The sequence below is a fragment of the Pituophis catenifer genome, unplaced genomic scaffold, assembly GCF_029215685.1.
Source record: "Pituophis catenifer annectens isolate HBS135680 unplaced genomic scaffold, rPitCat1.0.hap2 SCAF_6, whole genome shotgun sequence".
Classification (NCBI taxonomy): Eukaryota; Metazoa; Chordata; class Lepidosauria; order Squamata; family Colubridae; genus Pituophis; species Pituophis catenifer.
Window position 1 is genome coordinate 52,850,205 of NW_027256886.1, and position 16,258 is coordinate 52,866,462.

At 35.9% G+C, this 16,258-nt stretch overlaps 1 protein-coding gene across 1 annotated transcript in view; it reads right to left on the reverse strand.

Moving 5' to 3' along the window:
• Nucleotides 1-1,391: 1,391 nt before the first annotated feature.
• The window catches only part of PDZD8 (PDZ domain containing 8), a 42,274-nt gene continuing 27,407 nt past the window's right edge, over nt 1,392-16,258 (reverse strand). Inside the window, exons 4-5 of the mRNA XM_070945494.1 lie at nt 7,257-7,419; nt 1,392-5,952 (exon numbers count right to left, since the gene is read on the reverse strand). Coding sequence (XP_070801595.1) covers nt 3,647-5,952; nt 7,257-7,419 — 2,469 coding nt within the window. The 3' untranslated portion in view covers nt 1,392-3,646. The remainder of the gene's footprint in view (nt 5,953-7,256; nt 7,420-16,258) is intronic.

The following is a 16,258-nucleotide window of genomic DNA, read 5'->3' on the forward strand; positions in this document are numbered from 1 at the left end:
GAAATTTCTGAGACAGTTTTCTTCCTCTTACTATAAATATTGCTACTGGATAATAAACTAATAGGCTGAGGTGCTATTGCAATTAATTTATTCTAATCTATTTTACTTTTGGCACAACTGTAAGAATCAAATCAACATATTGTACCACATTTATTTTAGTGATACCTTTATTACAGAGAAAGTAATAAAGTAATAAAGTCTGTATTTGGCTTCAATGCAGCATATTATTTCAAAAGTTACCTTTTATCTTATATCTAAATGTATTTGGCTGAATTTACCAATTCATCTACAAAATTAGTTTTTATTTATATTTATCTACTTACTGGTATTGTGGTTTTTCTTGTACATTCAAAACAGATAATTGATTTTTCTGATCTCTTTTTCATAATATTTTTTTAATGTAATTTTTTTTCACTCTAATAGGTATGTTAGGTAACATGTTTTCAGATGCTTATCTGTGAAAAGTCAGTGATAATCTTAAAAGAATAACACAAGCATTCAGAACTGCTTTTATGAGATTGTGATGATATTGAATATAATCCCTAGTAGTATGATATTTAGTCTTAGATTGCTATAACCTCAAGGAGTTGCATCACACAGTATGTTTTAAGAATTCTGTTATTAGAAGTTTAATATGAAGATACTTATGAAAACACAAAAAACCCTACAGCACATACTTTGTAAATAAATTTAATCTTCCCAAGAAGTTTTAATTGATGATTTTAAGTTCTTCAGGTTTATCAAGAATTTCTCAATTAAAGAAAATGTGTTGTTACCATGTTTCTCTGAAAATAAGACCCTGTCTTATATTTTTTTGAACCCTGAAATAAGCGCTTGGCCTTTTTGCCATGCGCTCAAAAGCTCGATTGAGCTTATTATCAGGGGATGTCTTATTTTGGGAGAAACAGGGTAGAAAGTCAGTCAAGTACTTCTTGTATATAACTGCGCAATCTCATTCTCTATTTCATCCTTTTACCAATGTGGAGCCTTTACCAATGCAATTTCCTGATTACAGACAAGGCTAGCTGACTCTGATGAGAATTGAAATAGAAAACATTGGGCAGGAATCAGGATGAGAAAGGGTCCATAAAAGTTTCCATTGTGGGGGATTCCTAACTCTATCTAGGTCTATGAAAGAATGACTGTAGTATCATTACAGATACACAGGCCTTTTATCTATAACCTTTCCACCATACTTTTACTGAATACAGAAACACTGAAAACATAGGAAGCAATTGTTCTAGAAAATAGCATAACATGGAATAAATTAAAAAAAAACCTTTAGTTATGTGCTAAAATATTCTTTAAATATTTAACAGCTTATAACAAAGAAACAGAATTTATTTAAAAACTTTTATTAAAGCTTGTTTTCATGATAAAATCATCTGACAATCATCTCAGGCAGATTTCCATAAATATATGCTAGTGTCAAGTAATAACATACCACCATATCAAGATACTCTTGCATCCAGTGGTATTTATTATTTTCAGCTGTGTATAGTAAAGCAGAGAAGCAAAAGATATAAAAGGAATGTATCAATAGTTATTCTTAAAAACAGTATTTATTATAATTCTATGCTTTATATGTTTTCCTTGTTGCTACCATACTATTATTTTGCTGCCATTCTCACGCAAGTTAGAATATTGCACTATATTTATCTTACATTATACAATCATCATAGTGGAGTATTGATACCCAACTTTTCATGCCTCTTTCATAAACAGGTAACTATTATATGATGTTAGCTTAGTAAACCTAGTATCTGTAGTATTTCTGTCATTGTATTCTCATTTGCAAGTTAGTATCTGGACAGAAACTAAAGGGAAAAACGTCCTATTTTATGCAAACTTTTGTTATGCTGATGATTTTTGAAAGATAATATTCTTTAAATATAGTATTGATTGAATATTATTGGTTCATTTGGGAAAATACTTAAAATTGTTTTACCTTTTCAAAAAATATGGATTATGTTAATTTGGCAACTGTGCAGTTGAACCATTTATTTTTTTATTGTAAGGGCAAGTTGTAAAGTTAAAAATGTTAGAAATGTTGTTCACTGCCATTATAACAGCAAAAAAATTCTATGCAGTAGCATAAGTGGTTGCTTGTTAGTCAATAGGAGTAATGCAGAATGCTATCTTTTTAGTTTTACAAAATTATTTTATAACACTACCAAAAATGATGATTAAGCACATATAAACAAAACATTAAGAAATATGATGTGAAATACCAAGATAACTCTAACAATCCTCATCTCAGATCAGTTGATATTTTTTTTTTCCAGAAATGAGGCCAAACTTTATTTTAGTGTTGCTGAAATCAGGATTCAATGGGTGGGTGAGGGCTACATGGGAGTCTTAAGTTGCTGAATATGTCATTTATTTATTTTTTTGTCACCAGAACCACCAGAGAATAAATCAAATTAGTGTTAATTTTTAAAATCCTTTTACATATTAATTCTTAATATTTAGATTCTTTCCAAAAATAAAACTCATAAGGTTACCGTTAAATTTTCTTGTGGGCACTTAACATTATTACATCATAAAAGAGTATGTTTTATGAAGCTTCCATCTAGTTACGGAACAAAGAAAAACCTGTGGCACATTCTCAATACATTTCTACAAAACATTGGTATAGCATGTGTATAGGCAAAAAGGAATGCCTATGGTGTTTCTGAGCAGGGAAATTAGAACCTGATGACCATTGTTTCAGTGATATGTGCTTTAAAGGTTTTTCCTGCTAAAGACACTAATAAATTCACAGAACAAAAGAGTAAAATGTAAATTGCCTTTTCAAAAAATCAGACTTCTTTGTAAAGAAAATCAGAGAAATCAGACATTGGAATACTAATGTTACCAAATAATTGAAAATAAAGGCGTGTTATCTATAATGCATCATTGGCAAAAAAACAACAACAAACAAACCTGAAAATCACAATCCCCTTTCTAAAATATACTGGATAAGCAAATAGCAAAGTATAACAAAATTTTTCAAAACTGGCCCCTCAGCAGCTGCTACAGTAGTTCTACTTTGAGCACAAAATAAAAATGTGAAGTTTTAAAACTGAACAATGAAAGGAACAAAAACGAGAACAGAAACTATGCAAAGCATTTCAAAGGCAATTCAGGAAGTGTGTTGATGTGAGCAAAGGACTCTTTCTTGAAAGAGAGAGGCAGCTGTGCCCTTCAGAAGACAACATTTCCATTGAGATTGCCAAAAAGCAGGCTATGTGTGAACATGTCTGTGGAGATGACTGGAGAAAGCCCTCAAAAGAGGTGTTAGGTCTCATGGAGGAAGTGGCTGCATCACTCATTCCAACAAAACATCATTCTGAATGCTTTTTTTTTTTTTTTTTGCAATTTACCCTGATATATTTTAGAAATACATTTTAGAAAAAAGTTCAAATAAATTAAAAATCACCTAGTATAAAGTCCCAAAATGTTATTTAAACATAACATGGTCCAACAAAATAAAACCATATTGTACCTGGAAATAAAAGCCATTTCCTTACATGGGTTTGAAAATAATGGAGAAGCAGCTTGTATATATTATCTCAGTGTTTAATTACAATTTTGAAATCCGATGTAGTTTGATTAAGTGCAAAGTGTTTCCCAGTTTATCATTTGCAAGACCAACTGTGCAATATCAGTCTACAGATGCATTCTGGGATTCAAGTCTCTCCTCTTCTTTAAGTAGGGTTTCAAGTACTGGTGCCATTACTAAAGCAGCCTCATCTTCATTATCTGTTTCCACTAAGTTGTTGTCCTCTTCATCTTTATCCTCTTTTCTAGATCCAGGTTCTGAAGCACTATTTTCTAAAGCTTCTATATCTTCAATGCCCGCTTTATAATGGATCATAAGGAGTGTCAGAGCTTGCAACCTTTCACCCGATTTAGCCAGAGCAGCAGCCAATAGCTTCTTTTTCCTTGCATCTGTTGCTTCTTTCTTTTCTCTAATTAAGGAATTGTTGCTCTCCAGTTCCTGGTCTATTTCATATTGAAGTTTTTCTAACATAATCTCCAATTTCTGGATTCTTTCTTCTGTAGGTAAACTTCTATAAAGGTCTCGGCCAATTTCTTTCACTGCAATGAAAACACTGTCATCAAGTCCTCCTTCCTTCCTTGCTAATTTAATCCCCGGAGTGGTTACTTGCTTGGAAGGACTACTAGGGCCACCGGTATCTGTATCACTACCTTCATTATCAGAAGGATGTGGCGTCTGCTTTGGTGAAGGTTCTACTTCAGGTCCTTGCTCATTAATACGAACTTTAGGAACTTGACGGAGGTTTAAGAATCTGCTGCTAGTATTAAGGAGGTGTCTTGTTAGACCCGTTGCTTTATTTGCAGTTTTCAATTCTGAATCTACACGAGGTCCTGGTGTGGACTGAGAATCCTGGTTTTCAAATTTAAAAGAGTGTAAAACTCGATCAAGTCGTCTTGTGGCTCCTAAACAGAAGGGAGCATCTGTCAGACACTTTTCTTGACATTTTTTGTGGCAAACATACGCACAAACCACACACTGTGAGGCTGCTTTTGTCCAAACTTTCTTTTTGCAGTAGTCACACCAAGTTGGATTTTGAAACTGAGTATCTTGGAAATTATGCCTATTTTCAGTATAAGTAATTTGTCCAAAGTAAGGATCATCTTTTGAAAGAACAGGAGCTACTGCTTCTTCTGAAATATTTTCTTTCTCTTTTTCCAACAGAAAACTTGAGTCTTCAGGCTCACCCTCTTTTAAATATTTAAAATGTAAAGTGACATCACCATAACAAAACTTTTCATTGAAACCTTTGTGTGAGATCAAACTACGCAATGCTGTTCTAGTTACTGCAGCTTTAGGTGCAGGAGGATTTAGTCGAAACAGCCTAATGAATTCCATGGAGGATGTAGCTATACAATCTAAAGCTACGTCTTCAAGTTTTATACTTTCATATCCCAAACAAACCAGCCCACCTACTTTGAAAGGGTCTCTACACCAAACACCAATATTTAGGTAAGTGTGTTCTTTTCCTACTTCAAATATGTAGGAAGAGCCTTTTGTCCTTGCCCATTTACCTGCTCGATTACGGTAAGGAATTTCTGGTGATTCCCATGAATTATGGTTTTCTACTGCCTTAACATTCAGTGAATATTGTGAATACTCTGATATGTCCTTATGTAGTTCTGATTTGCTTGTAACAGATTTATTGACAGGTACTTTAATATTCTGTTGAGATTCTGTACTTTCTTTTAATGTTTCTGATTTATTTGTAATTGTTTTAAAACTCTGTAAAATTTCTGAAGACTCCTTAGCAATTGGTTTGGATCCTGTAGATTCTTCTCCTACATCAATAATTCTGATTACCTTTTCTGAACCCTTGTCTCCATTATTGGCAGGAAGAGGGAGCTTGTCCACTTTCTCAGAAGATAAGTCGCCAGTTTCTAATTTATTTTGAACTTCACTAGAAACTGCTGGCACTTTAATCTGTGGTCTGGGTGGTACAGGTGGTTTGGTTACATTTAACTGTGGCTGTTTGTTTGTCTGTTGACTTATATCCAAGTTATCAGGAGTTTTGTGTATTGCTGGTCTGGATGTCTCTTTGAAAAGTACCCTTGAAGATGCCTGATAACTTCCTAGGTGTAACTTGCGATTTAATACTGGAGATAGAGTTCCAGGTGGTTTACCAGCAAGTGAAACTGGTATGTGCTTGGGACTGGTTGAAGAATCATCTTTGAATTCATTTGACTTTAGTGCATTTGCCAAGTCTTCAAATTCTATATCTAATTCTTTATTATCTATTTCATTCAGCAAATATTCATCTGAAAATGTTGATTCTTCCAACTGAGAAAGATTATCTTGGGCTAATGAAGTCTGCTGACTATAGCCAACCGGTCTCTCATAATATATGGTGACTCTTTCACCGGCCTGCTTGATAAGTTTTAACACTTGTGCTGTTGATGTAATCCTGACTCCTATTAAAAAACAGAGAGGAAAACAATAATGATTAATATTTGATGGAGTAACTGATAAATACCTAAACTGAGAATGCTACCTAGTCAAGGAAAAGCCATGCAGTCCCTTTCCCTTCCATGCACAAATTTGGACTGTCTTATCAATTAATTCCTCATCAATGTTATTAGTATAGATAGTAATGTAAATAGGAAGTAAAGCAATTACCATTTGCATTATAACAACAAAGAAACCGTATTTACACTAAGACTGTTGATGGAGGGAGAGCTGGTATTGGTGTAGTGGTTAAGGCACTAGGCTAGAAACTGGGAGATATGAGTTCTAGTTACCTCAGGCACAAAGCCAAATGAGTAACTTTGGGCCAGTCCGTCATTCTCAGCCTTAGTAAGGAGGCAATGGCAAACTGTTTCCAAAAATGTTGCCAAGAAAACTGCAGGAATTTGTCCAGGCAGTTGCCAGGAGTTTTGACTGGAAAGCACCAAGCAAACCAATCAGCTGACGGAGGGGTAAATAATAATGACAATAATCATCATCATAGTCCCAAGGTTACAATAGGTGCAATGTACAAGGAAAGGAAGAAGCAGAGATCTTTCCTCCAACCTCAGAACTCACAGGCTGACTCTGGAACTGTCAATCTCCCTTACCCCATTTTATCTCCCAAGGCGATAAAGAGAAAAGGACAGATTAAAATGCAACACATACATAAAATGTATCACTCTTTAAGAAAACACACACAATATTAACACAAAACAACACTGTTAACAGATTATAAAGGTTTAGAGAATTAAAACTTCACACTTACTATTCTCTAGACAAACATCACATATAGTGAACCCTTCTGTACCAAGGACAATCTTACATAAAGAGTTACCTAGGCACTCAATTGTTTGTATCTCTTCTACTGAATGAAAACCATTTCCTCAACAGCTGCCAAGGTTGATACCAAATACTGATGTGAGCTTTCCTGAAATATTTATGTGTTTTTTATTCTCCAAACATAATGCCCCTTCAATGTTGAGAAAAATATATCTAAAACGTAAGTATTTTTATTCTAAAAATAACACTAAAATGTAATTGTGGCATGTAACTGAAAACAAGTTATGATATTGTTTCATTAGGGCACTATTGCCCTCAATATAATAAAACTTTTTATTATCCTGCTTGGTTGTGACAGATAAAGGATGGATGAAAGTTTTTTTAATACATTCCCCATAATGTCACTTAATTTTTATACCTGAGCACTTCCCCAATTACATACAGTTTAGCAAATCTTATTAAGCTTAGTCCATGTAGTTTCACTGCATACCTCCAATAGATAATAGCCTGTCACCCCTTTGAAGGTCAGCGGCAGCAGCAGCAGAATTTGGTGTAACAGTTTCAATAACAACGTGACCTGTTTCTCCTTCCTTAGCCTGTATCTGACGCAGAGTGAGTCCAATACTTGGTGAACTTCCTTTTATGAGTTCTGCCTGTGGGGAGAAAACATGAAAAATAATTTTCATTGTTAATATTAGGGTCTATAATTCATAAAATTAAATGTTTTTCTGCTAGTATGTTGTGCAAAATTGTACTTGAGAGAGATAAAAGTATATACCATATAATTATTAGGTTTATAAAACACAGTACATTTCACAGATCAATAATAATGATTTCAAACAGAATATATATGTTATATCTTATTATCCAAATAGTACTTAAAATGATCTTTTCTACCCAAATCGGAAACTATTAATACAATATTTTTTCAAAAGTTATTTGAAGAATCTCTATAATTTATAGCGTTACTCCAACGTGGAGTAACACTATACTATAGAGCCTATACTATACTATAGAGCCTGGTGGCGCAGCAGACTAATAGCCTGTTATTATCATTCAGCTGCTTGCAATTACTGCTAGTTCGAAACTCCCAGGCTCAAGGTTGACTCAGCCTTCCATCGTTTCTAAGGTAGTAAATTGAGGACCCAGTTTGTGGGGGCAATAAGCTGACTTTGTATAAATATACAAAAGTATGAAGGCTATTGCTTAACGCATTGTAAGCCGCCCTGAGTCTCCGAAGAAGGGTGGCATATAAATCAAATTAAAAAAAAAAAATTTAGCAAGAAGATATGTAATTCATGACATCAACTAAATTAATTCATAATAAAAGAAACCAGAATTAAGAAAATTCTATAATCTTTATATTTTCTATTCAAAGTATCCAAAATTATTCACTTTCTCTGATATAAAAGTAAACATTTTTAATATGTCAGTATGCTTTATAAATGCAACCTGAAATTGGGAAAGTTAATACCATTACCTAAATAACTGGCCTATAGGATAATTTTGTGTTATATTATTTATTTGTTTCTTCATTCATATCTATTACATCTTTTCCTTTTCTCTAAGTTCCATAGGCCTAAAGCATATCAATTCTCTTTCTTTTCTGTATTAATAGATGCTCTATCATTTACTTCTCTTACATTCCAAGTTCCAATTTTCTACATACCATGATTGATACCAGATGGCCCTGGAAAAATATATTACTGCTGCCCATCATGGTTTTGAGGAAAATTGAGGATTTCAAACAATGTTTTTTAGCAAGAGAGAAACAGATTAACTTATCAATCATAGCTGTATCCATGTCACAGATACTACTTTGCTATTAACAATAAATGTAGTAGTGGTCAGTTCTGGAACATTATGGCCAGTGTGCCACAAGTATAATTAAAACCCAAACATACTCTATGCAAACAAGAAACTACTTTGGAAACAACCTTATGAAGCTGTATAGTATTGTATATACTTATATACAATATAATGATAGTTTTAGAATTCTCAAATCTTTGGAAATATTCTCTTCTTGCCCTTCCTAAAAATATTAAGATATTAGAAAATATCTTATAGGGACAACAAAACAGATATATCTTAATGATATATCTTAATGATAACTACTTGCTCAGACCAGCTGTGTTTTGCTTGGAGTGGAACATCTCAAGCTTGAGATAGAACTTTTGTCTATCAGCATATGTCTATTCTGATAATGATTAAGTACTGCTACAAAGGGATGTCTAAGACAGACTTAATAATTTCTGTTTATTTATATATTATTCTGAAACAATTCTGTTAAATTTAAACAATTTAAACAAATCACAGCAGCTTATTCAAATCAACAATGAATAAAAAGTTAAAATAAATATAGAACATAGATTAACCACCTAACTAATAGCAGCTAAAATACACAATAACAGAAATCAGAAGTGCTATCAATTGATACTGTAAAATATGGGGATCAGTACTGCTTGTAAAATCATCTCTTTTGATTAGCAATTCACTTGTCAAATATAAAAGATTTTTAAGTTTTTAAAATTGTTTTGAAAGAGCAAACATGTATTCTATACAAGTGATCTAAAATTCAATACTGGAATCTCAATGATTATATAGACAACAGAACTGGAAAAATCTTTTCTCTGAGAATTTCTAGAATCTTTTCCAGTTGGAAAACACATGTTATATATTTGTTTAACATTTTAGAAACATTTATGTAAAATCCCAGTGTCAGAATCTGATTTAAATTTTAACAAATGTCTCTGATTTTCTCCTAATTATTTCAGCATACTTGTAATAACATACACCTGAACTGCCCTGAGATGGGTGATCTAGAAACATGAAATATAAATAAATGCAGAAATAACCAGTTCCTGTGGCTACCAAGTAAACCTATCAGCAATTAGCACAAATTGCCCAGGTATTCCAAGTAAGCTGCAATTACCACACCAGTAAAGAGAAGATACAAACTGCAAAAGCAATTTAAGAAGCTATGTGAATTAGGTTGGCTTTTAAAAAAGACCATAAGCTTTTTACATAATTCTGCAGCTGTTTCATCAAAGAGAACAATTTAGCCAGTGTGATTCCTGCTGAATATGTCTTATTCTCTGACTTTTAATCTTTGCTAATTATATCTGGGATGCTATCTCAGACCTGGAAGAAAATTATTTTTACAATTTTCACTCTTTTATACACTGACAGAAAAAAAAAATCCTCTAATTTGGCATTTGATCACAGACAATTCTGAAAACTAAACTGATTTCTCAGATAGTACATATTAATTAAATATAGGCTTTAAGGAAAACAAATTGTTTATTAAAATTTAGTTATTTTATAATATTGCTCAAAGAACCTATTTTGTTTCTACTTTACCTTGTCTGAATCACAGCCTTTCTCAAGGCACATTTTTAGACTGTAAAAAACAACAGAAGTTCAGAAAACACTATTGGTAGTTAAAAACGATTAGAGAGCTTATAAATCCTCTGAAGAATTTAAGGCTTAAGATGCTGTTATTTAACCTTAAGAAAAGAAGAAAGGGGGGGGGGAAAGGAAAGAGGAACATCACTCTTGAAATACTTCGTCCCATACAGAATGATGATGTCATGGAATACTGGAGTCAAGTTATGGAAAGGAAGGTTGCAATCGAATGTTTGTGTGTTTTGCAAGAACATTTGGAACATTAGACCAATGGGTCAGTTACACTGTATGTATAAGAAACCTATTTCCTACTGAAGAAATTTGTTAATCTTCAAATGTCAGCAGAAAATCATAAAAAATAAACCTCTTTTTTCCTCACTGAACTCTTGCTGTTCATATCCTGTGACCTATATTTTTTTAATATCCTCTAAACAGCAGAGTGGTAAAATAATTAAAAGTGAAAAGATTCTACAATGTGTTGGCATTTAAATTATTTGACAAACAAAAAGAGATTGAATTAGGTTTCTGAGCTGTTAAGATCAGGCAATGTGGATTAGAAACTTATTTTTCAAAGGAACTTTAATTTATGAATTTGTTTATATGATAAAATTCTCTTCAAGGATGGCTATATATTATAGTGGAGAATTGGAAATGATGAGACTGTGTTAAATAACTGGAGATTTTAAAATTGCATTAATCCTGCTACTTGATCGCTTGCCATTTGGCAGGAACAAAACAACTCTCCCCATTACTTCTTTTTCTAAGCACACTGAATTGGTATGCTAGATGATTCAAAACCTTTTGCATAGAAAACAATATAAAATGGAAAGTATACATTGTAAAAAATCCATAAAGTGATTTGCTTTTGCTTAAACTAATACAAACCAATATGAGGAGGGAGTACCCCTCAATGTCTAAACTGCAAGTTCATATTTTATGGTTTATGATGAATAAGACAATGAATTACAGGTAGTCCTCAACTCACAACCACAATTGAGCCCAAAATTTCTGTTGCTACATGAAAGTTATTAAATGAATTTTGCCCCATTTTATGAACTTTCTTGCCACTATTGTTAAATGAATCACTGCAGTTCTTAATGATAAGTTAGTAACACGGTTGTTAAGTGAATCTGGCTTCCCCATTGACTTTGCATGTCAGAAGATTGCAAAAGGCGATCACTTGACCCCAGAACACCGCAACCGTCATAAATATGAGTCAGTTGCCAAGCGTCTGAACCTTAATCACATGACCATGGGGATGTTGCAATGGTTGTGTGAAAAACGGTCATGTTACTTTTTTCAGTGCCCTTGTAACTTTCAACAGTTGCTAAATGAACTGTTGTAAATCGAGGACTACTGTACTGATCTTGGTAGGTATTTTATATTAAAGTTTTGAGTATTTTTTATATATAGACTTCTCCCCCCAAATATCTTCATGCTTTTCTTCTCTTTTCTAATCTTAGTTTCAGGCTTTATTCAGCTTTTACCTTCTCTCCTGAATTGATAACCTTCTCATTCAATTAGCTGAGGAAATTGGAAGTTGATAATAAGTAGGAGGTGATGTAGCTACTCACCTCTAGAAACATATAAAATTATATGTGCCCAAATTTTTAGCATCAAAAAACAAAACAAAACAAAGCCACCTCCCGGCAAAAGACAAACCTTTGTTATTTGTTACGGCTTATTTGAAAAAGCTCTTGGAGTGGTCAATAGACATAAATGGCTATTGACGCTGGTTCTGTAGAGCAGGGATGTTGAAAACCCGAAGAAGAGCTGTTGCTGGGAGAGACTGTTTACCTGGTAAATTTACCCTTCTGTATCTTAACCTCTGCAGGGCTTTACTTTTGTTTCCCAGCTACTGCATTTCCTCTCATTTGCATGTTTTATTCCACCTTTTCTTTTTCTCTTCTTTTTTTTCTCTTTTCACTCCATATCTTTTCCTTTTCCTTTTCCTATCTTGCAGAAGTATTTATTTGCTTGCTTGTTTGTTTCTTAAATTTATATGCCACCCATCTCACTGTCCCAAGTTACTCTGGCAGGCTTACAATATAGAATGATAAATAAATAAATTCCTATTCTCAGTTGAGAATGAATATTTCTGTTTTATATCAAATACAGACAATCCTTTTAAAGCTAAATTTGTATCTATAATTGTCTCAAGCAGCAGTTATCAAATATAACATCTCTGCCCCCAAACACATTGCAGCTTCTAACTTTTAAGGCTGTCAATTGTATCATGCAAAATGAACCATCAATTACATTAGGACTATAAATCAAGCCTAATTTAATTATTGTCTAATTGAACAACTAGCTTCATAGTTAATCAACTTTAATTCTGTTCAGCTCCGAGACATGCATACACCTTTTAAAGTAAGAGTCATCTGGAGACCAGATGATATTCCTACCCTGACAAAAATTTCCTCTAATATATTATTCAATGTTTTACATTCCCCCTTTAGACAAATAAAATTATCTAGATAAAAAAAAATTGTACAGAAAATATTTATAGGAAAAAATGATCACATGACTTGCAGCAAAACCAAACAAGCATAAATCCATCCTGCACTAACGTTTTCAAGGCCTTCCAGATCATTGAAGGGGAGGGGGGTCTCAAAGGGACATCATTCCAGAGGCAAGCACTGCTACAGAGAAGGCATACTTCCTGGATCTTTAAATGTAACATTGCTTAATCAAGGGGAAGGAAAGTGCATTTATTCAGTTAGATCATCCTGGACAGACAAAAACAGTGGAAGACAGGTGCTCCATCGAACAGCTGTATTCTATGCTCGATAGGAGTTTATAGGTAATAACCAGCACCTTGAAACACACCCAGAAGCAGACTGTCAATCAATGCAACTCATGAAGTAGAGGAGTCATATGAGTATTCAGAAGCATGCCCATTACTGCTCACGTTGCTGCATTCTGGAACTGGAAGCTTCCAAGTGGTCTTCAAGGACAACCTCATGTAAAGCACATTGCAATAATCGAGTCACAAAGTGACAAGAGAACAAGCAAGTGTTTAGAGTGAGTGTCAACTGAAGCAGGAAAGACCATAACTGGTGCTCCACGATAAACTATGTAAAGGTCTTCTTGGCCATAGCTGCCACCTGTCCTTCAAGCAAGAGCTGCAAGTCCAAGAGAATCCCCAAGTTGCATACTTTCCTGACTGGAGAAGTAACTCATCTAAAGAAGTAAAGATAATTCCTGGATCTGGATGGTCTTAACTGCACAGCCATTAAGTCTTGGTAGGATTGACTTAAGAGTTGGTTTCTCCCCAATTAGTCCCACAAAGCCTCCAGGCCCTGGGACAGAACCTTAACATCCTCACTTGGCCAGCCTGAGGTCAAAAGATATAACTGGGTATCATCAGCATACTTATGGCACTGACCCCACACTCACAGATGACATCACCCAGAGGTTTCATGTATATGTTAAGCAGGAGGACAATACATATTAATGGAGGGAGGGAACGAGGGAGGAAAGGAAAAGATTGTTGATGCTCCCCATCAGTTCCCACAAGGAAACTTAATGGGGAATCCATCAGGAAGTTAGAAATTCCTCCTGCTCCCAGTGCTTTTTCCCCTACCAATGGTCATTCTCTTTCCCTGTTAGGTAAAGAAATATCTCTGAAAATAAGACTCAATGGGACATGGATTGTCTAGTATATACTGTTGTTGTGGCAGAAAATATACGTATAACAGAACACAACTACTACAATAATTGGAGTCAAGATGACAAAACAAGTCAAACATTTAATACAGACTAAAAAAAATGGATTAACTTCAAATTTATATAAAGGATTATATAAATATAACCCCCAAGTCTCAAAACTATCCCCCAGACTATTTACAAATATTGACTTTTACAAGATTTTTTTTTGTAAAAAGTGACATTTTCAAAAAGGCAGTTTCTCCCTCTTAATCTCAGTTCTCGTTTGACAGGATTAACAAGTGAAATAGCAGACTTTAGTAAGTACAGTAAATTGCTAACCATGTGAGACATTTAACGAAGGCTCACACATTATTAATTCACCATTACTTCAAATGAGACACGAGTTCTTAAAATAAGATGTAATGTATTTGTTTCTAAAACATGGATAAATTTAACATTAGTATCACATGTGAAGGTCATTTAAAAATGAAATTAATGTCTTTTGAAAAAATGACATTTCATCAGAATTTTTATAAATTAGTGGTTAAACTCCAGGAACAACCCAGGAAACTATGCATTTTCTTCTCATGAGGCATGAAGCAGCAAAGTACAAGTGATTTTAATTATGTAATTCAAACCCTGATATTTTTTCCTACAAAAATGTTCAGTATTTTATATATTATTATTGTTATGGTTAATCTTCAATTTGATTCACAGTCTGGGACTGGTCAAACAGTTCAAGTCCTAAGCAAGGACCTAAGAGCTGTTAAGGTAGCATCCAAGTATGTAGGCAATTCCGATTAGGGTGGGGTTTTTTTTGTTTTTTGTTTTGCAAAATCAGGATATTCAGGTCTAATAAGTTCAAAATTTCCACATATTTAGGTAGCGCTTAGGTTATTTATTTATTTATTTATTTATTTGTTTAAATTTCTATACCGCCCTTCTCCAAATAGGACTCAGGGCGGTGCACAGCCTAAGTAAAAACAAAGCATACAAAATTTAAAAAAACAGTATTAAAATAATTAGATATTCTGGCCGTAAATTAAAACAACCCAATTTAAAATCAATTTAAAATTTAGCTCAAGCCAGCCCAGCTAGTTGAAATAAATAAGTTTTCAGGGCCCGACGAAAAATCCGGAGGTCTGTTATTATACGTAACTCTGGGGGAAGGTTATTCCAGAGGGTGGGCGCCGTCACAGAGAAGGCTCTCCCCCTGGGGGTCGCCAGCCGACATTGTCTGGCGGACGGCACCCTGAGGAGGCCCACTCTGTGCGAGCGTACTGGCTGGTGGGAGGCTATTGGTGGCAGTAGGCGGTCTCGTAAGTACCCCGGCCCTAAGCCATGGAGCGCTTTAAAGGTGGTCACCAACACCTTGAAGCGCACCCGGAAGACCACCGGGAGCCAGTGCAGCTCGCGCAGGAGAGGTGTCACATGGGAGCGCCTCGTCGCCCCCATAATCCCCCGCGCGGCCGCGTTCTGGACCAGCTGGAGCCTCCGGGTGCACCCCAGGGGGAGCCCCATGTAGAGACCGTTGCAGTAGTCCAGGCGGGAAGTGACTAGTGCCTGAGTGACTGTGCGTAGAGAGTCCCGATCTAGAAAGGGGCGCAACTGGCATATCAGGCGAACCTGATAAAAAGCCCCCCTGGCCACGGCCGTCAAATGGTCTTCTAGAGACAGCCGTGCGTCCAGGAGGACGCCCAAGTTGCGAGCCCTCTCCGTGGGGGTGAGTGATTCGCCCCCAATAGCCAGCGATGGCGTCAGCTGGCTATATCGGGACGCTGGAAGCCACAGCCACTCGGTCTTGGAGGGGTTGAGTCGGAGCCTGTTTCTCCCCATCCAGGCCCGCACGGCCTCCAGGCACTGGGACATCACTTCAAGGGCATCATTGGGGTGGCCTGGGGTGGAGATGTACAGCTGGGTGTCATCAGCGTACTGATGGAACTCCACCCCGCAGCCACGGATGATCTCACCCAGCGGCTTTACATAAATGTTGAACAGAAGGGGCGAGAGGACCGACCCTTGTGGCACCCCACAAGCAAGGTGCCTCGGGGTCGACCGCTGCCCCCCCGTCAACACAGATTGCGACCGGTCAGAGAGGTAGGAGGAGAACCACCGCAGAACGGTGCCCCCCACCCCCAACCAGTGCAACATGATACCATGGTCGATGGTATCAAAAGCCGCTGAGAGGTCTAACAGGACCAGGATAGAGGAGCAACCCCTATCCCGGGCCCTCCAGAGATCATCCACCAACGCGACCAATGCCGTTTCCGTGCTGTGCCCAGGTCGGAAGCCGGACTGGAGCGGGTCTAGATAGACAGTTTCATCCAGGTACCGGGGAAGCTGTTGTGCTACCACACTCTCAACAACCTTCGCAACGAAGCGAAGGTTGGAGACTGGACGATAGTTAGCCAAAACAGCCGGATCCAGAGAGGGCTT